At 35.0% G+C, this 27,424-nt stretch overlaps 2 protein-coding genes across 2 annotated transcripts; one reads left to right on the top strand and one right to left on the bottom strand.

Annotated features, from left to right (window-relative positions):
• Positions 1–7,582: 7,582 nt before the first annotated feature.
• Positions 7,583–8,774, top strand: LOC137741381 (fasciclin-like arabinogalactan protein 12). The gene has a single exon (XM_068481098.2). The coding sequence runs from the start codon at positions 7,645–7,647 to the stop codon at positions 8,440–8,442; it is 798 nt and encodes a 265-aa protein (XP_068337199.2). The 5' UTR covers positions 7,583–7,644; the 3' UTR covers positions 8,443–8,774.
• Positions 8,775–15,851: 7,077 nt separating this feature from the next.
• LOC137743567 (zinc finger protein BALDIBIS) lies at positions 15,852–18,963 on the bottom strand. Its single transcript, XM_068483486.2, has 5 exons — positions 18,693–18,963; positions 18,426–18,558; positions 17,890–18,289; positions 16,500–17,419; positions 15,852–16,115 (listed from the first exon to the last, which is right to left on the bottom strand). Exons 2-4 carry the CDS (start codon positions 18,556–18,558, stop codon positions 16,513–16,515), a joined length of 1,440 nt encoding a protein of 479 aa, XP_068339587.2. The 5' UTR covers positions 18,693–18,963; the 3' UTR covers positions 15,852–16,115; positions 16,500–16,512.
• Positions 18,964–27,424: the final 8,461 nt, after the last annotated feature.

Genomic DNA, 27,424 nt, shown 5'->3' with positions numbered 1-27,424 from the left:
CCTCTTTATGAGGATCTCAGAGATCCTCCAATCACATCCGTTTATTGTACATCGTGTGATCAATTTTTGTCAGGTACTGTTTATATTCAATTTTAAATAAAAAAATTACATTGATTTCTGACCGTACGATGTACGATGAACATATGTGATTGAAAGATCTCCGGAATCCTTACAAAAAAGATCCAGAAAGTATCCTCATTCCTACCAAAGATGAAACGAACATATTATAATGAAATATTTCCACTTTGTCACATCACTTCCCATTCGTTTTATAGCATAATACATGCTAATATAGCAAAATGAATTGTTTTTCTCATATAATACTAGGTTTTTTATTTTGCCCACTCATATAATACTTGTTAAATGTGTTTAACATGTAAAAATTAGATTATTGAGATTGGCACAAACCCAACCCGTTTAAAATTCCTACTTAGAAATTGTGCCATAATCATGTTCGCGTCAAAAAAAAGAAACGGCACAACTTCTAACTTCATAAGTTCAAATCGTATTATTATGTAAAAAAAAGATATATTATTCTGTCATGTCAAAAATTATCATACCTTTTTTTTTATCAAAGGAAATAAATAAATAAATAAAAAGAGGATGTGGCAATTTATGACACGAATATCTTTTCCCTTGATGCATTAGAATCTACTTGATATTTTACTTGAATCTAACTTTTTAAACTCAAAAACAATTTTCAAGTTTTAGGCCTTAAAAACTTGTTTAGTGGGACTACTGAACTCAAAACTAACTCAAAAATATAGTATATTCTCTAAAAACATAAAAAGTGAGTTTTTAGAGTTTTTAAACTTAAAATCACTCACTTATTTTCTCTTCCTCCTCCCCTCTCACTCCAAATCTATCTCTGTATCTTTTCTTCTTTATCTCTCCTCTTTTTTTTTTTTTTACCTTTGTCGTTTCTCTTTCAATTCGCTCTCTTCATTCTCTCGGTTCTTTCACTCCCTGCTCTTCATCTCTATCTCGTCCGATCCTCTCTCTTCTTTCTCTTTCCTTCAATCATCTCTTACTTTCTTTCCTCTTCTTTCTTGTTTCTCCCTCTCCTGCAACCCCCTTTTTTTAGATCTCTTTATCTAGTTTAAGTTGTAAGATTTAAAATTTTTAAATTGCAAACCAATCAAATTTTTTAGTCTTAAAGAAAATTGTTTTGAAGAAATGTTTTTAAAAAATGTTTTGAGAAATGATAGAAATTTTCAAATATGATACCAAACAAGGCCTTAACTATTTAGGTGGGCTTTGCTCTAGGTGGGTTGGGCTAATATTTGTGACTAGACTTTTAACGGGTCTCTTAAGATCCATTACCATTTGAGATGTGAGAAGACAGTAATGGGCTTTTCCCTTTTTGGGCTGATGCAAGAGTCGTCTCCATTTTGCATCGGGCTCATGAGAAGCATACTTTTTTTTTCTTTTTTTTTTGGAACAAATGATATTATTTATATATTAAGGAGGTAGGAGAGTGAACTAAGCCTCACAATAAGCTAGTAATAGTATGGTTAGCAAGAATTGAACATGAAACCTCTTACTTACCAATGAAGAGGAGTACCATTAAACCGTAGTACTAAGTGGCAAAAGCATATTGATTACCTACAAAAACAATAGGGTAAAGTACAAAAAACTACATCAACTATTGGTGTCACGACACTTTCATACCTCATCTTTTAAAATTGACAATGTCATATCTCATTTTTAGAATTTGGTCCAATGTTATACCTGCCGTTACTTGGCCATTTATTTTTCAGTTAAATGCTGACGTGGCTTGATTCAGGACCCACTTTCTATTAAAAAATTAATAAAATATTATTCAAAACTAAAAAAAATTATTTAATATTTTTAAAAATAATAAAGAAGAGTAATAAAAAAAAATCCAATCCAACCCTGAAAATCTATCAACCACCCCCCCCCCCCGGCGGAAGAAGAAAAAGGAGAAGGAGAAGGAGAAAGAAGAAGAAAGAGGAAAAAAATGAGAAGGAGGAAGGAAAAAAAAAAAATCCAACCCAATCCAATTCGCCCCCCCCCCCAACCCCCTGCAACCCAGAAAGAAGAAGAAAAAAAAACCTAACCCAACCCAGTTCCGCCCCCCCCCCCCCCAAAACCCAACCCCAAATCCACCACTCTCATCCATTCTCCGCATCATCTTCCGCACCTATCGTCCACCTTCTCCGTGCACCCATCTTCCCGCCGACGGGATCTAGGTTTTTTTTTTTTCTGGGTTGCAGGAGGAAGAAGAGAGGGTGGGAAGGGGGAAGACAAACTGAGGGTGGGTGCGGGGGGAAAACAAATTGGAATTTTTTTTTTTTTTTTTGGGGGGTTGGGGGGGGGGGGTTGCAGGTGGGGGGAAAGAAGATGAAAATGGGGAGAAGAGAGAGGAGGGGGGAAAGGGGAGGGACGAACGAGGGTTGTTTTCTTTTTTCTTTTTTTTTAATACTTTTTTTTATTATTTTAATATTTAAAAAATATTAAATAATTTTTTTTAGTTTTTAATAATATTTTAATGATTTTTTAATAGAAAGTGGGCCTCGAATCAAGCCACATCAACATTTAATTGAAAAGTAAACGGCTAAGTAACGGAAAGTATAACATTGGACCAATTTCTAAAGATGAGGTATGATGTGACAACCCATTCCAAATTTTAAGTTTTTTATTAATTTTAAAAGCGTGAATTTACAAAAATACCCTAGAGGCGAAGATTTCGACTAACGTTGACCATCGTCTAGAGAGACGTATGACTTATTCTTTTAGCATATCCTCGTGGTACTCATTGATGCGAACGCATAAGCGAAAGCTGTTTACGAGTCCGGATTATAACTGTATAGTTATGGACGTTTGAAGTTGGTTATTGAGAGTTAGTTAAAAGATTAAGAAGGACCAATTAGATGAAAAAGAAGAAAAGGGCAGCAGCCCAATCGGAAATCAGAAAGAAAAAAAAAAAAGGGAAAAAGCTGGGAGCTTTTCCCGTGGGTTTTCCGTCCATACACCTCCACGACCACCCATTTTCCAAGGCTGATTCCGACCAACTCTAATGGAGTTTTTCGACGCCACCACCACCATCTTGAAGCTCTCATTCCCCTCTACAAAATCCACCACTACTACAATATTAGCTTTAGGTGGCGGATGATGGTGGCGGATATTAGAAAAATCACGTTGGATAAAATATATCTGACACATCATTTAATTAGTGGCGAATATTAGAAAAATCATTTCGGTTATATCTGACATAAATTCCTGGCGGATATCACAAAAATACTGTCGATTACAACCGATAGTATTTTTGAATCTTTTTTTTTTAAATATTTTTGAAGTTTCTGGCGGTTTTTAAGTTAATTGTGGCGGTTATAACCTTCAGAAATTGACTATTTTATTATTTTACTTTCTGGCGGTTATTATTTTAGTATTCTGGCGGTTATAACCGACATAAATGAAATTTTTATTATTTTGATATGTTACATTGATTAAAAATAAATAAATACACACATATTTTAATTTTTTTTTTTTTTTTACTCATGACCCTAAAGTTTAATGAACCCAATTCCCATAAGCCATAAATTTTCTGAGAGAATAATAACAACATACTACAATCTGAAGCTCTATCATTTTTGTAATAAGGATTATGCTCCCTCACAAGCAAGCAACAAGATACAAAGAAATTTAAACAATTTTTTCAATGCGTCACAAACCACATTGTTTGGCACATAAACACACATGAACATCTAGTGTACTCTATCATGTATGATTTTATTATTTTAAAATGTTATATTGATTATAAATAAATAAATAAACACATGTTTTAATTATTTTTTTTTCACTCATGACCCTGTCGGATATAACCGATACAAACAAAACAAAATTTTGGATGACCGCCAGAATAATCTCTTAATTGTGATTTTTTACGCCTGCTATCTCGGAGTATATATAAACATATCTGATGATTGGATCGTTGAAATTAATTTCGTAAAATGCATATCCTATCAAATTGATAGATTTAACAAACACCTAAGAGTTAATGTTATACTTTCATTAAGTATAAAATAAGATTTATCCACTAGTGTAAATATTTTAAATTGAAGATCGAATTCATTCATTGCATTCTTATAGGGTCGAGGAGTGTAGCTGTAAAAAATCATCAAAATCGGAGCTAAAATAACCGTTAAATTGTAATTTTTCGTTTATAACCGTAGAAAACTTTTGTTTTGTTACCTAATCTTTGAATGTTTGTTTTTTGTGATTTTTTACATATGCGATCTCGGAGTGTGTACAAACAAGTTTGACGGTTAGATCATTGAAAAAAGTTTCGTAGAATGTGTATTGCGTCAAAACGGTAGATTAAATAAACACTTAAGAGTTAATATTATACTTCCATTAAGTATAAAATCTTAGTGTAAATAGTTTAAATTGAAGATCAAATTTATTCATTGCATTCTTATAGTGTCGAGGAGTGTATTTGTAAAAAATTATTAAAATCGGAGTTAAAATAACCGTTAAATTGTGATTTTTTGTTTATAACCGTCGAAAACTTTTGTTCCGTTACGTAATCTCTGAATGTTTGTTTTTTACAATTTTTACGTATGCAATCTTGGAGTGTGTACAAATAAGTTTTACGGTTGGATCGTTGAAATTATTTTCGTAGAATGCATATCGCGTCAAAAGGGTAGATTAAACGAACACGTTAATATTATACTTCCATCAAGTATAAAGTAAGATTTGTGGTATCCACTAGTGTAAATATTTTTAATTGAAGATCAAATTTATTCATTGCATTCTTATAGGGTCGAGGAGTGTAGCTGTAAAAAATTATTAAAATCAGAACTAAAATAACCGTTAAATTGTGATTTTTCGTTTATAACCGTCGAAAACTTTTGTTCCATTACGTAATCTCTGAATGTTTTTTTTTTACAATTTTTTACGTATGCAATCTCGGATTGTGTACAAATAAGTTTTACGGTTGGATCATTGAAGAAGATTTCGTATAATGCATATAGCGTCAAAACGATAGATTAAACAAACACTTAGAGTTAATACTATACTTCCATCAAGTATAAAGTAAGACTTGTGGTATCGACCAGCGTAAATATTTTAAATTGAAGATTGAATTCATTCAATGCATTCTTATAGGGTCGAGGAGTGTAGTTGTAAAAAATCATCAAAATCGTTATAACCGTCGAAAACTTTTGTTTTATTACCTAATTTCTGAATGTTTGTTTTTTGTGATATTTTACGTATGCGATAATTATTCCTGAAATAAATAGTTCGGGAGTGGGGTGTTACAGATTATGCATTTTTCGCCATGTTATATATATATATATATATATGTATATGTATATACTGGTAAATGCTATGATATGGTTGAGTATTAGATTGAATCATGACATATCCATATGTATACTACTTGTAAGGAGTTACTGTGAATGCTTTGAAGTGCGAAGAGGAACGCATGATGCACAGGTAAGTTCAGGTAAGTTTATGGTGTTACTTGAAATTATCGAGTTATGGCATGACTATATTTATACTTTAAGCAACTCCGGCCTTGTCGTACAGATTACAATGATAGGCATCTCCAACACTGTTGTACAGGTTGCCTCTGAGTTGTACATGTTATGTTGAGATGCATTGAGAGCTCAAAAACCTGCACCCCGATGTTAGTGCTCCCGCCCGTGGTCAGGGCATAGTCCTTCTTGTGATATTCACCCCCCCCCCCGCACCTTACGCTCACCTTGGATCCAAGGTAGGTGCACAGTCCTGTCGTATAGACCATAATAGGTGGTTCCGACTCATAGATGACCCGCGATTATTCGCACAGTCTTCACGTGATCGTAGCATTTGAGCGTATTTATTTACACCTAGTCCTGTTGTACAGACCACTTTAGGTGGTTCCGACTCGTGTGTAGGTATACTGATTGAGCTATTGGTTAGCACGTTGATGAGCTATTGGCTAGCATCTTATTGAGCTATTGAGCTATTGGCTAGCACGTTGATGAGCTATTGGCTAGCACGTTGATGAGCTATTGGCTAGCATCTTATTGAGCTATTGGCTAGCATCTTATTGAACTATTGGCTAGCATGTTGATGAGCTATTAACTAGCATGTTATTGAGTTATTGGCTAGCATGTTGATGGGCTATTGGCTAGCATGTTATTGGGCTATTGACTAGCATGTTATTTAATACAATTATTATCTCAACCGTCAGATAATAATTGTATTTAAATATATATATATATATATATTCACATGAATATTTTTTACCATTAGATGATAATTGTATTAAGTACATACGTGAAAGTATTGTAACAAAATCCAAAACTTTATTGGAAGATGGGCCTATTACTAAGTAAACGTAGGGAAGGTTACCATATTGTCCTAAAGCTTATCTGTTTTAGGATATTAGAATCCGGGTTTGACTTTGAGGGTTTAAGGAATTAGAAGGTCCGTTAAGGTTTGAGGTTGATCATTTTGGATTTAGGCCTCTCGATGGTTGGATTGGTCATTTTATGTCATTTTAACTAACAATTCATTTGACTTTTCAATTGGTACTTAAATTAAAAATACGATATTTATTTGTTGGTATGAAACTACAAGCTCACGTTTCAAATCCCCCTCCCCATATTTAAAATCAAATTAATCTGTTGCTCGAATAAAAGAATTCTCTACTTTAATTATATACTGTAACTATATATATATATATATATATATATATCTATGTTAAGATGGGCAATAAATTATAAATTGCTTCAATGAGACACATAAAAAAAAAAAAGAAATTTCAGAATCAAAAGTGCCAATGTCAACTGATATATCTAGGTCAGGCCCCAGCATCCAAAAAGAAAATAATAACAAAAATTTAAGAAAACAAAAGGAAAATAGTAAGATTTGTGAAGGTGACCTACTTGGAGCAATCATCAACACATAGCAAGGGATTTTTCATCCGAGAGGTTGGCCAATAGGGATTGTACAACTTGCATAACTTCATCAATAATCATCATGTTCCTGGTAAAAAAAAATGTCATACTTCTTCCTTAAGTTTGTGGCAAGCAAATCATATGCATATCCTTCTTCCTTTTTTTTTTTTTTTTTTTTTTAGTGGAGAATGTATATCTTTATCTGATTTCATGATATTCTATTCTTTTATTTTGCAAACAATAAATTAAATAATTATATTAAGTCCATTTAAATTATAGGAAGTTAGATTCGAACTTGTTGAGAGTGAAGGACATTGTTGTTTAGCTAACTTGACTAAATTTATATATGCTTTCATGATATTGTATTTTATTTTTTAATTAATTATTAAATTTAGCCTAAAGTGCATGCACATATAAGTGAAAACAAAGTAATCATGCACTTAATAACTAGCTTTATTTGCCCACACCCACCTGATTTTCCCTCTGTTCTTTTCCTTCTTTCCCCAGCAAACTAGTAGCTATGACACCATAATCTCACTCTACATTCATTCTCTCTCCATCTCAAGAAAATAAGACATACTAACTACTAAGGTTGTACAAACGATCAAAAGATTAACCCTCTCTCACCTAATCCCACCTCTCCCACCACTAATATAAACCCTCTCCTGTCCTCCAAACTCATATCCAACATTTGTGTTCAAAATATAAAACACATCCCACACCACACTTAAATATGATGAAGCAACAGTATCAGCCTCTCTTCTCACTCACACTCCTAGTCATCTTCCTCTCCCATTGCACCAAAACCCTAGGCCAAGGCCCTGCTGCTGCCCCGGCAACCACCAGCCCGGCGGCCGTTCCGGCACCACCAGCCGATGCCCCAGCGCCACCAGGCCCAACCAACATCACCAAAATCCTTGAAAAGGCAGGAGGCTTCAACATCTTAATCCGCCTTCTAAAAAGCACCCAAATCGAGAGCCAGCTCTATAGCCAGCTCAACAACTCCAACAGTGAACTGACACTTTTAGCCCCGCCCGACAGCGCCTTCTCAAACCTCAAAACTGGCTCCCTCAACTCGCTCACTGATTCACAAAAAGTCGAGCTCTTGCAATACCATCTCATCCCAGATTTTCTCACGACCCAAAACTTCCAAACTCTGAGCAATCCGGTGAGTACCCAAGCCGGAGACGCATTCGAGTACCCGCTAAATATCACCACATCAGGCAATGCTGTGAACATTTCAACTGGCCTTGTCAACACTTCAATCTCAGGCACTGTCTACTCTGATGGTCAGTTGGCTGTTTACCAAGTTGACAGTGTGCTCCAACCCTACGGTATTTTTGCTCCCAAGACTCCGCCGCCGTCACTGGCACCCGCTCCTGCGGAAGAGAAGCACAAGAAGAAGTCTTCATCTCGTGAACCTGTTGCTGAAGTGAAGTCTGGTGCTGTGCCTACACCGAATATCCCCAAGATTAATGGCATTGTCTCTATTGGAGTTGCATTAGCCGCTGCGGCTATAAGCTTTTTGTGACGAAACTGTTTTGTGCCCACTGCCGTTGAATAATTCTTATACAAGCGCTATTGCAGGTGGGGATTCGAATTCGGATTGAATATGAAGGATAATGATGAACACGTAAGGTGAGGGGTTTGGAATAATGTTGTGTCTGGTAGACTTATTACCATTTTTATGCATGCCAGTTTGTGATCATATATGAGAGCAATGCCTTGTAATTAATGGATTTTATGGGGTTCTTGTTCGTAATTTGCTTGTTCTTTTGTACTGTATTTGTTGATAATTTTGTTTTGTTCTATTGTTATGCTAGCTTCATTGTAAATTCAACAAGAAAATTTGTGTTTTCATCATTCATTTTCCCCCTTAATTTGGACTACATTTTCTAATTTAATTATTTTAGGATAAAATTTATCATGTATGCTAGCTTCAGCTTCTGCCAAAGCAAGTAATTAAGTTAATTTGTAAGCCATGACGCATTGGCATTGACTTTTGCCGGATTTGGCAAATACTATTGACGAACTGGTAAGAGGAGGTTTTAAGTTTGTCAACTGCAAGTTCTTCCTAAAACGATCCAGTTCTTTAATCGTGTCTAATGACTTCAAATTATTTCTTACCCTAACCTATTGCCTATAAGGACGCATAAAACAAAAAAACCATTTGTTCCAAACTTTCATCTCAGGATTCTCATTCTTCAAGTTCCATGGGAAAAACAATTATCTAAGTATAATACTTGCGTTCCTCCCACGTGAGAATGCATATATTCTACTATTTGCAAACAACACATGTTCACTGTCTAAATTTATAATCAGAACCATTTAATTTTTTTTTTATGTGAAGATTATCACTAAACAAATCATTTCGAGTCGAAGATTATTTATGCATCCAAATGTATGGAACATATCGACATTGTGACTTGGTAGTAACATATTCATGATAAATCATTTATTTATTTGATATATTTGGATGACTAAACGATTGCTGATTCGAATGATTTTTTGTATAAATAATCTTCAAATTAAAATTAAAATATAAAATAGTTTCAATATAAAACTTAAACGATAAAATACGTTATTCGCATATACTGAAATATGTACATTTACTCCATAGAGGAATGGAAGTATTATTTAATCTTGAAAAGCTCTTAGCTAGAAACCCACATAGATACACTAAACATGACAAGTTTTAGGCTGGGACTTGAATTGCTAATGTCTTTTCTCTTCATATCTGATGACGTTGTCTTAGGTCAAGGTTAGTTTCGGCGAATCGTCATCTAGTTTTGTTCGTTTGAGGTGAAGCTGTTTTGTCATGGTCCTTCATCCTTAATTAGAACGGTTCTTCATGGCAACAAATGGTGCCCTTGGTATTAGGACTATGTTTGTTGTTTTGTCCTTGTAGTAAGTCCAGAAAACTCGAGTTGTCTGTATGTTTAGTCTCACTGTAGGTGAGTCTGAATTATTAAGTGTGCACAGCATTGTTCTAAAAATTCTCGTCCAAGCCCTGCTTAGGAGCTAAACAGCTAGTCACCACCCCAATTAATACTTAGTTTGAAAGTTAAGAAAGGGCACCTAGACTTGCTGAGGCGCCCACCTAGACAGCCTAGACCCGCCTAAGTCGCAACTCATTTAAACAGAAAATAAATAACTTTCATTTTGCATTTTAATTTTTCAATGAATTATAAGAAACTTGTTGCATACTTAAATGAACACACATTATATCCTTGTTCCCCATGTTTTCATTATGTTCCAGTACTTCATAATATATATGTCATTCTATTTTGTAATTTATGATGAAGTTTTATATATTTTAAGTATAAGAAGACTCTTATTTATACAAAATATAATAGATTTACTTAAATTTACCTATCAGCCTAGGCACTCGCCTAGCCGCCTAGGCGCTAGGCCCCAACCCGCTGCACAACTAGCTCCTAGCGTCTTTTAGAACTTTGTGCACTAGTAAGAAATATATGGTGTTTATGTCAATTTATAGTTGATCTGTATTGATGACCCTTATCAGATTGGTGGCTAATCGAAATTTTTATCTATGGTTGATTGTGATCCTTTCTAAATCATGTAAGCTTTTATGTTAAGATTAGTCATTGGAGATTGTTTAACCATATTTAACATCAGCTAAAATCTTATAATCTTTTCATTTTAGTATTTTTATTTTGCTCATTTTAAAGAAAATAATTTATTTAAGTGTGCCTCATCATCATTTGGTAACTAAATAACGATATAATTAATAATGATTCGTTTCTTTAATTTTGTCTGAACTAATTGTATACTTGTATGGTAAATGATGATCATCATGATTTCCCTCCTCATCATGCATGTACACTTTAACAATACTTCAAGTATTCAGTTGGTTAGAAAACATTCTCTGTCTTGCTGATCAAGAAACTAAAAGAAGGGAAACTATCAATGATTTCCCTCGTTAACATCAGGGATAACTTGGAAATTCCGCAAGCCATAAAGATTGACGTTAATCTCACATCGATTTGACATGCACGAGGTAGACATTGAAAATGTACTATTCTGATCTATTCTGATGAATCATATAGTTTAACTACACCTAATAATTAATTAAATGAAGTGTGTAGAGTTGTTCATGAAATTTAAAAAAGAAAAGGCCAGATATTTTTTCTTCATGTGGTGGTACATCAATTTTAATGTGATTTTTGTTGTGAAAAAGTTGTTAGCTAAATTCCCATGGTAAGCTTCGTTAACAATTGAGGTCCAAACCTAAACTTCTATTAGTCTTCCATTAAATAAACAAGATAAAGTCATCTTTTAAAATCAAATTAAGAAACCTATAATACTATGGGTTCTTGTGTCGATTATATGTCGTTTGATTGCTTGTTCGCTGCCTACAGAGGGTGAATTAGGGGTCGACAAATTGTTCGCTGCCTAAAGAGGATGAATTAGGGTTCGACAAATAATGACACTGGGCAGTGGCCGAAGCCATTATTCCAGCTAGAGAGGATGACATAGTGAATCTTCCTTCATGTTTAGAGCTTCCCGTGAAGAAGCAGAGGCAAAGTAATTCATTGCAATGTCGTACATCTAGTACATATTCTGTCAAATTGGTCGTTAATTGATGATATGGAATAGGTGTGTCCCCCTTTTTTGTTGGCTAAGATGCCAATTATGCGTCAGGTGGACAAGAAGAAATTATTTTTATTTTATTTGACAAAGAAAATTAAAAAACGCTTAATTGATCAACAACACAAAAAAATAAAATAAAATAAAATAAAATTTTACATGCCAATGAATTCTCGAACTTGAAGCTTCAATCTTTACCAATGGTTGCTGCCTGGATACTATCTTCGTATATAGAAATGGCGGTTGGGGCTGCCTTCATGCTAGTGCTCACCAACTGCGCCTTCACTGACTCTCCCTTTAGAAGCTTTCTTCTTCTCCGCCTCCTCCTTCCACCGCTCCGCTGGACCAGAACCTTAATGCAAAATTGGAACCTCAAGTTCGTATTTTTGCTCGGTTGTTAATAAGGGGTCGTCTTCATACTAAAGATCATTAATTTGACCCCTCTTGTGCTTTCTGTCACATAGAGTTAGAGTTATTAATCATCTTTCATTTTTTTTTTTTTTTTTGTGTCTTTCTCTTTTGCTTCTTTTGTCTGGCTGCATCTTCATGATTGTCCGAGGCCTTCTGTGTCTAATGATTTTTTGGATTGACTGACTAGTTTTCATCATTGGGATCCCTCTTTTGAAATTGATCGAAAGTTCCTTTGCAAAGTTCTTATTGTTTGCTGGCAAATATAGGAATCTGGAAACCATCTTTTGTTAAGGAACGATAACCCGCACCCCATTAGAGTTATTAGAGTTTCTTCCAAATTTTAGTCAGACTTAAATCTTGATCATATTCCTTTAAGTAATTCTACCGAAGTGACTAACTCTTCTACGTAGTTATAACTTTTGCTTCTAGTTGGGTTTGGTGCTTTCTTTTTGCATAACTCAGCAAGAATATTTTCAGTTTACTGATTTTTCATATTGATCTTGAATGACGTGATTTACCTGATAGAGAAAAAAAGAAAAGGCATTCAACAACATTTATATACATGTACAACGGGCATTGGGAATCAAAGAACAATGCCTTTGGAGTACAAGAAAGTACATATATTCAAGAAACAAAATATTTGACGTCCAATGAATCATATTTAGGAAATACAACTTTATTAAGGATAAGCAAGTAATTTTAATAACAACACTTCTACTAAGTAATAACCTTACTAAAGTTATAAAATTGATTTGGTCCCAACTTTATGACTTTATAGAGGTTTTACTGTAATTTTTTTTTTCAATCACCAACCACAAGGGACCAGTACATAACACATGATCCTTTTCGACCCTAAACAGTACAGACTTAAAAGAGGCTCAATAAAGGCCCAAAGGAAGAAAAGAAGACCAAGGACAAAAAAAGAAAGGAAGAGCAAGGACAAAAAAAAGAGGAAAGACCAAGGCCCATGGAATAAGAAAGGGCCACCTCAAGCGCTACGGACGACTACTCAACGGTTTGATTTTCCTACCAATAAAGAAGTTGGTGGCAAGTTGGCATACTGACAAATTTATAGTACAAAGGCCAAAGAGCAGGCCTACTTGGACACCAACCCCAGGCAGCGTGTTGGCCGTCAACGAGAGCAGAAGCCTATGAAGGGGCATAAAAGTTGTCAAAAGCGCTCAGGCGTGGGTTTCCTCAAACTCCAGGTTCAAGCAAGACACTTGGTACACATAACATTGGCCTACGAAAACATGCATTTAGACTTGGACGAAGGTCACTTCATCACCATGTGTCAACTAAGGGATAGAAAAGTAGCTGGCAAGTCATGTTTACGCACTTGGTTCATTAAATGCGAGAGCGGTAGAGTACTAAAGCCCACAAAATATTGGGGCTCACTGAGGGCCTATATAAAGGGAATGAGTACCTCTTATATGGGTTAGACACAAGAGTGAAAAGGAAGGTTAGACTATACCGAGCGCTTCTTGTAATCTTTATTTAATATATACAAGCATCTCAATGGATGTAGCCCAATTTTTAGGGATGAATGTTGGGTTGTTGACTATTTTAGTACATGTGTGCGGAAGTGTGGCAAGGTGACGTAAGCATATATAATCCAATTTACATGCATGGTTAGTGAAACTTTGGATTCCGTTTAATCTTATTAAATTAATCCACATGATCTAGGTTAATCGATGTGCTCGTGTTCTTGTAAAATAATTTTAAGAACACATGCATACTTAAAATTAAATTTAGAATTTCAACTTTTAGATTTCATATAAATATGAATTCATTGTTGAGGCTCAAAATTGTTAGCCCTCTATTAGTATACACACGAATAAATCTCCGGTTGGTGAAACATGAAGACAACGAACTGCTGGGTCCTTCTCCTCCAATAGGTGCAGCGGCAAGGGTAAGATTGTGTGGTGCTTTATTTTTCAATTTCTCTAAACTGGAAAACCTAATTCCTTTCTCTCTAAATTTTGATTTCACAATATGTAAAACCACACACAAAGTCTAAAGACCCTTTAGGCTTATATATAGAACAATTCCATAAGCTAGTAGGATTACAACTTAATCATGCATCTTTTACCGCACATATGCCGCAAGCCCTAGGGAACCCCTTCTTGCCCTTGTCGCACCTTTCCTTTGCCACTGGGCTACAGTCTTATTCGCTCCCTATTTTATTTATTTAAGTTATTCGGTTTTCTTCGGGACTAGGCTTCCTTATTTTATTTTGGTACATTAACCAATAATAAATAGAAGGGGCAATGAATAATTTGATTAATCAAACTAGTCTAATTTACATAGTCAGAAACCATTCTAATTCAACCTTATAGGATTATTCATAAACTGAATAGTAACATCTAGCAATGGCTTTCGATTACCAAATTAGTTACAATATTTTTTAATTCATACAATACATATTTAGAACCTTAGTTATGGTTACAATACAATTCAGTTCCTCTGTCTACTATATTCCAATAGAGCATGGAACATTTGTCAAGGGTGATGCTATCCACACACCCATTTTTACTTTACACACACCTCTCTCAATTTACGACTATCCAATCGAATAAATTGAAGAAGTTCAAGGGACATAAATTGACAATGGTGTGTCGGAGGTAAAAATGGGTGTGTGGATAACACCACCCTTTGTCAAAACTCTAAGCATGAATGTGATCAAATGATCCCGAAACTCACACTATAGGATTGCGCTATTATTTGAGAGCCTTTAGGGGAGACCAAAGATCACATTTATTTACATGAGATAACAGTGCCTCAAGTCTAAGAACTAGTTGCATCCATTAATCAGAAGTGTGGTACAATTGACAAGTAGGTAATCTTGCATTCGTATACTTCTATAGTTGGTCAATGTTCAATGAGTTTGATCTCCTAGCACCTTTATGTCTATTCTATGTCACTACATGCTTACCCTGAGACATATTATTGCATACGACATAAATCGGCCTTTGTGGATGTTCGATAGTCCTTTAGATCATCCTATGGCTAGGAATATAGTTTAGGACTTAAGATCCATAGGATACATAATACGTTTATCAGTATTGAAACATTTTTGCAATTCCGTGCATACTACTTAAGTTATTCCTTAGACTCATCCCACTAACTAGCGAAGTTGTAAACCACCATCAGGAAAAAAAAAACCAAAAATTAACGCTAGAAGCTCTAACAGGAAGAGACAACAAACTTGCACAACAAACTCAAGTTAAGTTGCTACAACTTATTTTGATTTAAAATGGTCGAGCTGAAAAAAACGAAAACCTAAAAGAACAGTTCTACAATAGTTGCGCTTGGGAGATATGTGTTGCTCCTTATTTTGACATAGATCTCATTACTCATTGTAATCACTTAGATATGCAAATCCTAGCCATATGCCGCCATCACCTCAACCATTGTTCCACTGATCGGGCACAACTGCACCACCCCGCATAGATTAAGGTGACCTATCCGGCTCAACTATCAAAATTCTTGGACTCAACTCATACCTTGCTAGAGTTGTCTAGATCTAACAATTTAATTGGGATTCAAGACAAATGGCGTTCCACCACGAGAAAAGCTTGCTAAGACCAAGAGAATGGTAGGGGTCACACAAGGCTGCATGTTGATGATATAGATGTGGCCGAAATCCCTGGCACATGTGGTGAGGGAGAGACGTCCTTCTTGAGTGAGAAATAGCATCTTTTGGTCTTTTTCTACATTAATTTTCTAGACACCGACGGTATTTGATAGCTTTGTAGGTGATATTTGAGATCAATTTAGTTTTTTATTGAATGGCACTTGATTGATAATATAACAGTTTCTTTAAAAATAAAAATAAATAATAAAAAAAACTATTTGGATTATACAAAACTAATAAAAAGAGGCCAGGATATTCTTATTTTGTCAGGGATAAAAGACTGGATTAGAGTGATGTATTATAAACAAATAGGAAGAAGATATTTTTGTTATAAACCACAAGCTTGTTTGTCGAATATAACAATTGCCAAACATTCACGTTAACCTAACAATTAAACATTACTAATTACTTGGGAATGCAAATTACCTCAAATCTAGTAAATAAAGTAGAACCAACTCCATTGTCATTGAACTTTTTCTGAATCAGGCCCACACCAACGTACATTAGATTCCCTTGTTTGAAATTGATGGTGGCAAATGTTGACACTGAGAAAAGGCAGCGACATAGGTCACAACTCACAAGCAAATATAACACATGTTAGGCTTTAGCGTTTATCAAATGAAAAGAAAGACAAAATAAAATCTACAACATGCATGCAGGGAGGGTCCCTATTCCCTCCTCCCTCTTTTAAACCCATGAATTCTCTTTTTGTTAGGTCTCTCCCAACCTGCACTAGCGCGCGCTTTCTCTCCCTCTCTCTCTCTCTCTCTCTCTCTCTCTCTCTCTCTCTCTCTCTCCACGGGTTGACTTACTTTATAGAGTGCAACTCAGACTCGTTAGCCTCCTAATAATCTAATTTCCATTGGTATTCATTTCGTCTAAAACTCTAGTTATAGGTACAACAAAGTCTTTCTTAGAATTATAATTACCTTGTAATTGATGTCATTGATGCCGACTACTGGTAGTAGTACTAGTGTATTGGCTCAAGTCATTCATAGAAGCTAACTTTGCTAGCTCTTGTTGAAAGAAAGGCACTCCGCCACCAAATATTGCATCACCTCCTCCCACACCAAGAAAGTCTCTAGTTAAACTGCTTTGCTCACTTGTTCCTTGTTTTGTCATGGCTGCTGCTCCAGCTGGCATCATCAAGTGTTTGTTGCTCAAGAACAGTGACCCATCTTCAATTGTGGCTCCTTGAGTTGACGAGGAAGACATAGAATTCACCAAATCATTGAAGTCCAAGGTGGTGTCGTTGAATGTTGTAGCTGGGTTGTTGTTGTTGTTGCTGGTTGTAGATCCCATTCGAGCTGCTTTTTGCAGAAGTGCTGTGGCTGACATGGGTTGGTGGTGGTGGTGGTGGTTCTGTTTGTTATTGTTGTTATTATAGAAAGAGGTGCTAGTAGTAGTACTTATTGTTTCAGAGAAACTCCCTTTGGATTCTTCGTCCTCCTTAAGCACTCCCCGCAGTAATGATGGTGATGACATAGAGAGATTGTTGGCATTTGCAAATGATGATTCTTCCACGAACTTGTTATTGTTGATGAGCCATTGCATCTGAGATGATGACGATGATCCAAACATGTCCATTGATGCCGTTTGCAGCATTTCAGGTATAAAAGCATTGGAACTGAGATGATTGTTGGCTGCTAGGTGGTCAGAGCCAGCAAATTCCGGTTGAAACATTGGTATAAAATGTGGGATTTTTTGTGGTTTATGGGTATTATTGGCAATAGACCCATTCATGAAGCTTGGATTGATATTACTGGTAGTTGGAGCTGAGCAGAATCTTGCACTTTGCTCAGCTGCCAAAGCATCACAGAAGGCTCTGTGTGTTATGAAGCTATCCTTCCTGTTTAACAAAATTTGGTCAACAAGCTGAAGAGTGTAACAGTGCATTATAAGCATGTATAAAGCACATTTGAGTAGTCAGAGAAACTTAGTAAACAAATTATATTATGCTCGAGTGTATGGCAATGTAATGGAGTAATGAATAGTTGAATATACTCTTGAGTATGAATGGATGAATATGCTTAAAAAATTAAATGAACAAGGATCTGGCAGTCGAGGATCCCGTGTATGGTAGATACCCGGTGCAAACTAAAAAATCCCACAAATTGGATGAGTTCAGCAGTACTCGAAACATACATGAAAAAATCATACACTTGAGGAATCATACAGGCATTAAATTCAAATAGAACCCCATAAAAGTTTCTACGTGAGAGCATTAAATGTATATTCTCTCCCCAAATTAATCATATAAAAGGAGGGAATTTGTAAAGATAGGAAGTGAAAGATTAAATCGGAAATAAACAGTAGTACCTGGAAAAGAGTGTTCCACAGTCACATCTATACTCTCTAGTCCCACAAACCTTGCTATGTGCCTTCCAATCTGATTGAACTGCGTATTTCTTTGAGCACTTCTCGCACTTCCACTTCTTCTCGCCGTGCTTTCGGCTGAAGTGCTTTTTTATTCCGGTGAGGTCTCCGAGCGCTCGCGATGGCTCGTGGTGCACGCAGGACTTTTCTGGGCACACGTACACCTTCTTCCGAATCACTTCTGTTTTTGATCTTTGTTTGAGCTTCCATGGAAGGTTGTGGCCACGTCGGTGAAGCTGCAAGTTCTGGTCTCTCTGGAAACCCTTGTTGCAAATTTCGCAAACGAATCGGTTTGTGGCCATTAGGGATTTTGGGGACATAGCTATCACTTCTGCATCTGGATCTGCAATTGAGTAGAAGTCCCATCAAACATAATATGAAAAAAGAGAATAATTAACAAAAAAGGAATATTGATGAATATACTATTCGAAGCTAAAGAATTGTATGAAGTTGCAAGGTAGAGATGAAAACACACTTGCCTGGTGTTCCAGGTAAACTTCTCTTCCTTTTGAGTTGATTATTTGTATTAGGGTTAGGGTTAGGATTGGAATCGGGCTCTTGAGCAAACCCTGTGATGATGGATGGAACTAAACGCGCATCTTCGGACATCATCTGGAGGTTGAGCTTATCAGTAGTAATGGGTTGTGTTATAAACTTGCGAGATCAGCAAAAGTAACAACAGAAGGAGCAATACCCACTAAAACAAATTTAAAAAGTTCAAAAAAAAAAAACACAAAAAGCTTTACTACTCTGGAAGACAATACAAGAAATCTCAGTTTTTGTGTATTGAATCCTTGAGAACAAATTAAGAACTTCAGAATCAAGCTTTTTTGTTTTCTGGGAAAAGTCCTCGCTTGCACTTGGAAGTAAAAATACCAAACGGAAAATGAAGGCAAAAGAGAATATTTCCTCTCTCTCTCTCTCTCTCTCTCTCTCTCTCTCTCTCTCTCTCTCTCTCTATCCTTATCAAACACGGCTGCTCTGTCAAAGTCGGTCAGCCATAGACTCAGCTGGACCGCTAGAACCCATTCTCTCCTCTCTTTTTTCAATATATATCTACGGTATATAATAATGGAAATAATAATTTACAAGAGAAGTGGACAAGTTTCTAAAGATGAAATCAAGTTTTGATTTGAAAAGGTTAAACCCTAAAGAAAAGTGAGTTACCTTTACAGCCAGCAATTCATAAGGTAAAAATCATTACGCTATAATTGCATGGGGACCATGAAGAGAGAGAGAGAGAGGGTGGTGCCGCCCGTGAGAGCTGAGTGGTCGCAGAGAGAGTTGGGGACCCATGAAATACTGTCAGTTACAGTGAGAAGGGGAAGACAAGAAATGACTGGTACCGCTTGACATGTCGACCAAAACCCACGAGACACTACCTTCACCCTTCACACACGTACTACCTACACTTTTCTCTAGAAATTCGCTCCTCTATCTATCTCTCTCTGATTCTCTCTCCTCTCTGGTGGCTTTAGCTGTACATGTTCACGGAAAAGGATATCCGCCGGATTATTTTTTTAAAGATTATGTAATTGTGTTCGTTCATTGTACATAATACGATCATAAATTATTTAAAATTTAAAATTCAAATATAAATAGTATCTAACAAAAACTAATCGTATAATGTAAGATAAACGGATACGATTGCTAGATTCTTAAGATCTCTCATTTTCCATATGTTCACATTTACCAACTGGAACTGAGAATCTTTCCCCATTTTGACTCAGTCTTACTTGCGGTTGCGGTTGCGGTAATAGTGGTGTTCTTACATATACCGTATTTATCGAAAGCTGGTTTTTTTCGCCAAAAAAAAGGATAACCGGTTTTGTTAAGCAATATTAGAAATGATGAAAATCTTGTACAGCATTAAGCTCAGATGATTTTTATTTTCTTCTTCTTTTGGTGTCGAACAGAAACTTACAGAGACCCCTTGGGATCCAAGGTATTAATCAAAGTTGTAAGGGTGTTTAAAAAAGTGTAGATATATTCGCTTTTGTTTCTTTTTCTTTTTTATGAACACCTAGCATATTGTTGAATACACTCCTCATAAAATTTTGCTTTCAGAGTATTTACTTAAGATTTTAAATGAGTTTATAAAACATTACTAGTTTGTTCAAAGAATAAAAAAAAAATTGCAAATTAAATTCACATCTAACCATTTGTCTAATGAAGTGAAAATTAAAAAAAAGTTAAGGTTCTACCATAAATCAATTGACATATAAGGAGTAATCCTACTACTTGTAAGCTCTTACAAGATTTGGTTCATCACCAATATGAAACTTTGTCCATCACATTCGAACAAAAGATGATTGCAGGATGTATAATTGAAATCTTTAAAAGGTAACATATTTTGGTCCCACTATTCAGAGGTTCAAATCTTTTCGTCCCAGAACATACCTAACTTTTTGATAGTATAAGAAAGATGGAAAAGGATGGAGGAGCGAAGCCTCATCAAAGTTTTGATAGTCTTGCTTACGTATTTATGAAGGATCATGCTAAAGAAAAATATTCAAAAGGTGTGTTTGTTACACTGAATTATCTCTAACTAGACTAGTTTCATAGATTAAGTTGGATTGATTTGATTTAAACTAAGCCGTATAAGAATTGTGAAATATTTGTTTTGAAAAAAATACCCAAATGGTTTTCTATCACAATCGGCCCGTAAATAATCAGACCCGAAAGAGAGAGACCCAGAAATATCCAGTTTTGTAAGCTACCACAAACCCAGCACCAACTGCAGTGCCTCATAGAAAATTTTTGGCGCTGGAACAGCCGTTTCCTGCCGGGGGAGTAATGGCTGCAACGCCAGAGTGGTGGGAATCATTTTTGGGGGCTGCGGCGGAAAACTCCCTTGTAATCGGCCTCGGAATCCTTCTTTGATGTCCACGACAAGACGCAATCTGCAGAATTGACCTTCGCAACACGGATTTGTGATTAGTGAGAGAAGAAGAGAGAGACGTATGCAGAGGAGTGGGGAGGTCGTCGACACCGTTTCCTTGTTAGTCCTGCTTAATATTAATGATGCGTGTACGTAATGAAAATAAGAGGAATTGAATTGAGAAGTAGTCATAATCCAATACCTGTTGAAACTGTTTACTTAAATATTTTGGAATTGGAATAGAAATGACACTAATTCCATAAAGTTGTTTACTAATACCATATTGGAATGTAAACCAGTATGATTACTAAAATGCCATTGTCTCAGATCAAATATTTTATATATTTTTAACAAAATTTGCTATAATAGTAAGAAAACAAAAATTAAATTGCTTTTTTTATTTCATAGACACACTAAAATGATTTTGTTTATTTAAATAAATTTAAGTATTTACTTTAATATTTAAATTTTCTCGTTCAAGTTGTAGTTTCTTCTCTTCGGCATATGCATGAAGTTGTGCATAATGTGAATGAGTATGGAAATAAAAAAAAAGTAAAGAGTTGTGCATAATTAAACTAGGGTTAATGGGTTTATAAAGGATAGTCTTGGAAATAAAAAAAAAGTAAGTGAGGGCATAAAGGGAACAAAAATGTCATTCCGATTGCCCAAGCAATCAGGAATCCAAATACCATGTTAATCTAAGGAATCCAAATCCTCCAAATTTTGGGATTGAATTCCAAATTTTTGTATGGGTCCCACCTTTTCTTTTACTCCCCAAGTTTAGTAAACAAAAGTATACCCCATAATCGGAATTCAATTCCGATCACGGTTACGTAAACTCACCCTAAGTGAAAGTTTGGGACTAGATACTAAGGTTTAGTGAAGCAGAGCACCTCATAGTCGAGGTGAGTCTCGTTCAGTTTAGCCCAATACCATACCAAATATAGAATTATAATCCTAATTAAGCCAATCCCTCCTAATCCCTCCTAAGCTAATGAGGTGTAACAGACGCATCCTAAATTTCTAAGTGATATGTTGAAGACTTTTTTTTTTTTTGGACAAAAGAGTATATTACATTACTAACAATTACAAATACAACAAAGCCCAAAAACAAGCCAAGTCACAAAAAAAAAAAAAAAAAAAAAAAAAAAAAAAAGATGGGCCACAAACATACAGAAGACAAAGCCCCAAAACCAACATGGAGCCCAACACACACAAACAAACCACATGGAAAAACCAATAAGAGGTTGGACAATTCCCGGTTTTATGGTGAAACTTCAACTTTTTTCATGATATCAAAGCAAGTTGACCCACGTGTGAAGCTCAATGGCCACACGTTTTCCACGTCAACCAATTCGTATAGTTCACGTGTTTGGCTTGAAAATTTGCCACATGAGTAATGACTTGTGAGGATGTGAAGGTAAAAGAGTTTCATCCTCACAGTTCTGTTATCGCTAAAAAACCTTAGAAATGGGGCTGTCTATTGATGGGAAAATTGATATCACTACAATTTTGGAAAAGCCATGGAAAATAAATATCTTCATACTTCATGTCATCATTATAAGCTGTTGTTAGAGATATGTTCTAATTCATGAGGAATTGTTGAAGAGAGTAGCTCAAGGTTAAAATGACGGAAAATTGGATTGTGTTTCGATGACTTGTAAGTCACATGACACAACACATTCCAAGATTATTTTAGGACTTTTTTTGGTCATCACAGATTCACAGCAATAATGTCATGGCTTTTCTCTATAAAATCTTCCACCACATAGAATCCCAAAATATTGAAATGTGACTAAAATGAAAAACAGATCTTGTAGGAACATGATATATGGTTGAAACCCAAAAGATTCATAAGAAAAGCTAACTCATATGAAAATCTGTTAGATGCAATATATATATAATTTATTTGTTATTAGACATATAAGAGACATAATGCTAATATTAGAAGACAACACATTAAAAAAGGGATGTAAAACGCAAGTAAAAACACGTGAAACATTGAAATTGAGAAACTGAAATTCGTATGGTGTGCTCAAGCGCCCAAAACTTAACAATTTCCACTTGAGCGTTTCTCATCCGTTCGAGCGCCCTGGAGGTGAAACTTTAATTAATTACTACAAAAGAGTTAACGTCTTGAAACATGCTCCCAAAATTTCATGTAATTCTAAGCACTATGTGCATCATATCAAGTTGAGATGCGTAATAATGAATACGACTAATCCAACTATGAATGCATGCATGATCTCTTAGCTAACTTATCTTCCTAAACTCGAGATTATAACTTAGTTATCGTAGATAACGAACACCTGTTAAAATTTGAGCCTTGATCTCCATCTCCAACAAAAAATAGCTTGAGAATAACCAACCTTAACATCTAATACCTAATTTGCTTTTGTCCTTGATTACACACAAACGGTTTTGGCTAGGAAAATATCAATTACAATAGATATGCTCTAACAATGTTATGTTATTATGAATATTATTGTTGAAGATTGATAACTTTTGGTCTGAATGCATATCATATCATTAATTCAAAGTATTTCAAACTTGTAATTCTCATCCATATATCTTGCGATTCAGATCTTCTGCTTGGTTTTTCTCTGCTAGGATCTCCTTGCCCTTTACTCTCCACATGCTAGCTCATTAAAAATTCAATCTAACGGATTTAGAGTCGACACATCATCTTTCAAAACGAAAACCCTATTTCCCCTTAATTAAAAGTTTTAATTTCCGCATCTTAGTACTAAGGTCTAGTGGTATTCATCTTCACTTATAAGTGAGAGGTCTTAGGTTCGATTATCTCCAAAGACGAATTTGAATCATATTATTGCTAGCCCATTGTGAAGTTAAACCCACCCCCTCCCCTTTAGTGTAGATAATATCATTTGTTAAAAAAAAAAAAAATTTCCTTATTTGAAAGTAATAATAATTTTGAGTACATCGATATTTTTACACTAGGGAGAGGAGGAGTTTGGCTAAGCCACACAATGGGTAGCTTAATTTGGTATCAAATTCGTCATTCACAAGATTCGAACCTAAGACCTCTCACTCTAAAACGAAGAAGAATACCATCAAACCGTAATACTGAGTTGCAAAATTAAATAATAATTAACATAATCAAATTCCTAGTTGAAGACTTGAAGTAACGTGAAACGTCACGTTCTCCTGCCGTCAATCTCCTTCTTCATGTTCTTTGTTTCCCCAAAGCTTTCCCTTCTCCCCAAAATCTTAATATTGCCCCCTAGAGTTCAACAATTCGATTTAGTAGTGGTGGTAAATCTTGCATATTGACCATCTCAGTCAAAATTCACCTTGAATTCTTGTATTGCTTATTGTGAATTTAAAAACGTATTTGTGAACTTAATCATCTAATTGTGGATTATTTAATCAATGACATGCATGTATCCAAAATATAATCATTATATTATTGGTTTGCTATTACAAGCACAATTCCTAGGTCGTCTATTTCATGTCATTGGGGAATGATTTTGAGCATACAACTTCTCTTGGGTTACGAAATGTTTTAACCATTTTATTCATTGTAGTTCTGCTTGGGAGATGAATATTGATCACATACATCATCATAATTAGTTTGGTTGAGGTTAATTTCTAACCAACAAGTAATTGTGTACACAAAGATGGTCCACCCATCAAAATTAGGATTCAAGTCGATTTGTTTTTAGTTATGCTCATATTTACCGTAATTTTTCAAATTGTCACTTTAATGAGATACTATTCCTGCTGTTAGGGGAGAAATGACAGTTTCCAAGGATGTCGGGAATTAACATTGATACATCTGCTTTTGTCTCATAAGTGACATACATAGATTAATCTATTACATGCTTGAAGTATGATAGATATATAGGTTCCAAATTTTGAATTTTCCATAAGTGGAGTTAATAACATTCAAGCCCTATCGAAACTTTCTCTTCAAGGGAGGTTATGATCCAATTGTCTAAATAATTCATCTTAAGATGTTTGTCCTACAAGTGACAATGGTAGTCTGAAAGGCATTAGTACCCAATCAATAAGATACACTTATAAGTTAAGAATGCGCATGCAAAATGAGAATTGTTGGATGACAAGTTGATGATGAATTTAATGTTATAGTAGCTATTCATATTATCAAGGGTTATATATAATCAAGTTTTCCATTAAATGTCAACAAATCATAAAAAGGTTGCCCAAATGTGAATTTTTTTTTTTTTTGCAAATACTACTTTCGAGAGCCATTGAAAAACATGAAATAAGTGAACCTACAGTATTAACCCTAAATGTTATTAGTCTTAGGTATTTGTAATGAAGTGAAATTAAATCGCTATTATGACATTTATATCCTCTGATTGTAGATAGAGCCAGATATAAACACAGTGTTTCTTTAAACGTGAGACCTATGACATGTGTTCAAAGCTCTCGAAGCGATTTATTGAAGTATAGAACATGCCACGAAATTATTTATCAAAGATTTTAATTTAAGAGCATGATGCTCAAAGTATGTACTCTATACTTATTCTACATAAATTTATGTAATTGTTACTTCGAACCGAATTTATATTGTTGCAACATACTTTTGAAAGTGTTCACATTTTTGTAGAATTACTGATAGCCTATCAGACTATTTGTATATATGGCTTATATTCGCGATGGAGTAAAGTTGCTCCTAGATTATTTCGAATCCTAGATTTTTTATTTATTTATTTTGTGCAAGAATACAAATGACTATTGTCAACTCCTGATAAACTCTAATACTTCCCGAGGACAAGCTTTACTAAAGTTCAATTGTTGAAAATGAATGTTTGTCAATATCAGACTCAACAATGACGACATTCGAATCAAGGCTTACTATTTTCAAGGGGAATTATTCACCAAAGAGAGTTATTCGTTAGGGGGAGTCTTATGCTATATCAAATTAAATTGAGTGCACTATTCTTCCTTTCGATCAGGCTTTCATCTGACTGGGTTTTTTCTGGAAAGGTTATAGCGATGTATCATTATTCTTGTCCAACATGTTAGCAATATTTCATAAAACATTGCGCTTGATTTTTCTCCTTCATTCAGGTTTTGTCCCACTGGGTTGTCCAAGCAAGATTTTATCAAGGTAAACTATTGATTGGTGAACTTCCAAGGAAAAGTGTTGTAAATATTATTTATTATATATGAACTTTTGGGAGTTATAACCTTTTTCTATGTAAATCCTAAGTCTATAAATATGCACTCTAACGAGAAGGAAAGAATACTATGATTTCTCCTACATTTTCTCTTTTGTCTCTCTCCACTCTCTTTTACTCCATATTTTATTTCTAACAATCTTAATTAGCAATGTGATCTTAATCTATCAATTTTTATCAACTTAAGTGTCCCCACATGCACGTTCATTACAACAAGTTTTATTTTTTTGGACAAATGAGTGTTAGTGGTTAAATTGTTAAATGCTAGTGAGAGGATATCAATTGGTGATGATGGAACCCGCACCAGGGTGAGTAGACATCATTGTTCTCCTCCATTGCGATAAAACGTCATTTGCCATAAAAATAAAGAAAAACTAATGAAAATGACTTGAAAACTTTGAGCTTTAATCAAAATGACAAAAAAGTGTTGTAAATGAATAGTACCGGTAGTAACTTTTTAGAGTAAAAATATCATTTTCGTTAAAAGTAAACAACATCGGGAGTATTTCGTTAAAACTCCCTAAAAACAATTAGATAAGGCTACATATGTATAATATATTGTTTATAATGACCGGAAAGTTATATTATATATATTTGCCCGCAAAATCAACAAGAAGCTTAGACCTTAATTCAGACATAAAAGGACAAACACACCTTGGATTCGCTATATTGCATATTTATTAATCGATTTGAACAAGGTTCATCATCGTATGTGTATATATATAAATGCATGAGGAACAAATCCTGTATACAACAACAGATAGAGTTCGAGAATTCATGTACACGTCGAAACAAATTTAGACCTGGGTTTCATCGGTGCATAAAGTCTTCTCTTTTAATTCTAATATCCCAAATGGGTATCGAGAGTTGGACTCCCCAACTAAATTACTAGCATTATGAACCTCATGCCTATGCACGTACCTATACGGTCCGTGATATATTTGCATGCAAGAAAGATCGACATAAGGAATTTACCAGCCTTTTATTTTAGGTTGTGTAGCATTTACCTGGTAAATAATAATTAAATACTGTACTATAAATGATTGGTAAATAAACAATAAGGTGCGTACCATATTTACTATTTCCTGTTCAATTTCCCTACCACATTTTCATAATAACATGACTCTTTCACTTGTATAGGGGTGAAGAGAAAGCTAATATGATAAAATAGCAGAGCAATAAAAGAACAACATTTTTATAAACCTATTGACTAGGTTCCTGGGTAATTGAATTTTTTACTGTGCCAACTTTATCCTCTTAACTTTTTACTATTTTGTCAACCCAATATGATGTCGATATTATCATTCTGGATAAAAGTGGGAAGTCGTTCGTTGATCTCTCACCAAACTCCCCCCTCCCCCACGAATCTTCTTCAAAATCTCCATCTTAACCAAAAAAATGTAAATAAAAAGTCAGATTTACAAAT

This window comes from Pyrus communis, chromosome 11, assembly GCF_041283825.1.
Source record: "Pyrus communis isolate YQ-2024b chromosome 11, ASM4128382v1, whole genome shotgun sequence".
Classification (NCBI taxonomy): domain Eukaryota; kingdom Viridiplantae; phylum Streptophyta; class Magnoliopsida; order Rosales; family Rosaceae; genus Pyrus; species Pyrus communis.
The sequence above is the reverse complement of the archived record's forward strand: the minus strand, read 5'-3'. Positions and strand labels throughout refer to the sequence as shown.

What these genes read in the sequence shown, in the direction of transcription:
- LOC137743567 (XM_068483486.2), bottom strand. Translation starts at nt 18,558, where the DNA reads ATGATGTCCGAAGATGCGCGTTTAGTTCCATCCATCATCACAGGGTTT. An exon ending in AAGTTTACCTGGAACACCAG is followed by an intron (nt 18,290 to 18,425) that starts GCAAGTGTGTTT and finishes ACTCAATTGCAG; the next exon opens with ATCCAGATGCAGAAGTGATA. An exon ending in TGTGGAACACTCTTTTCCAG is followed by an intron (nt 17,420 to 17,889) that starts GTACTACTGTTT and finishes TTTGTTAAACAG; the next exon opens with GAAGGATAGCTTCATAACAC.
- LOC137741381 (XM_068481098.2), top strand. Translation starts at nt 7,645, where the DNA reads ATGATGAAGCAACAGTATCAGCCTCTCTTCTCACTCACACTCCTAGTC.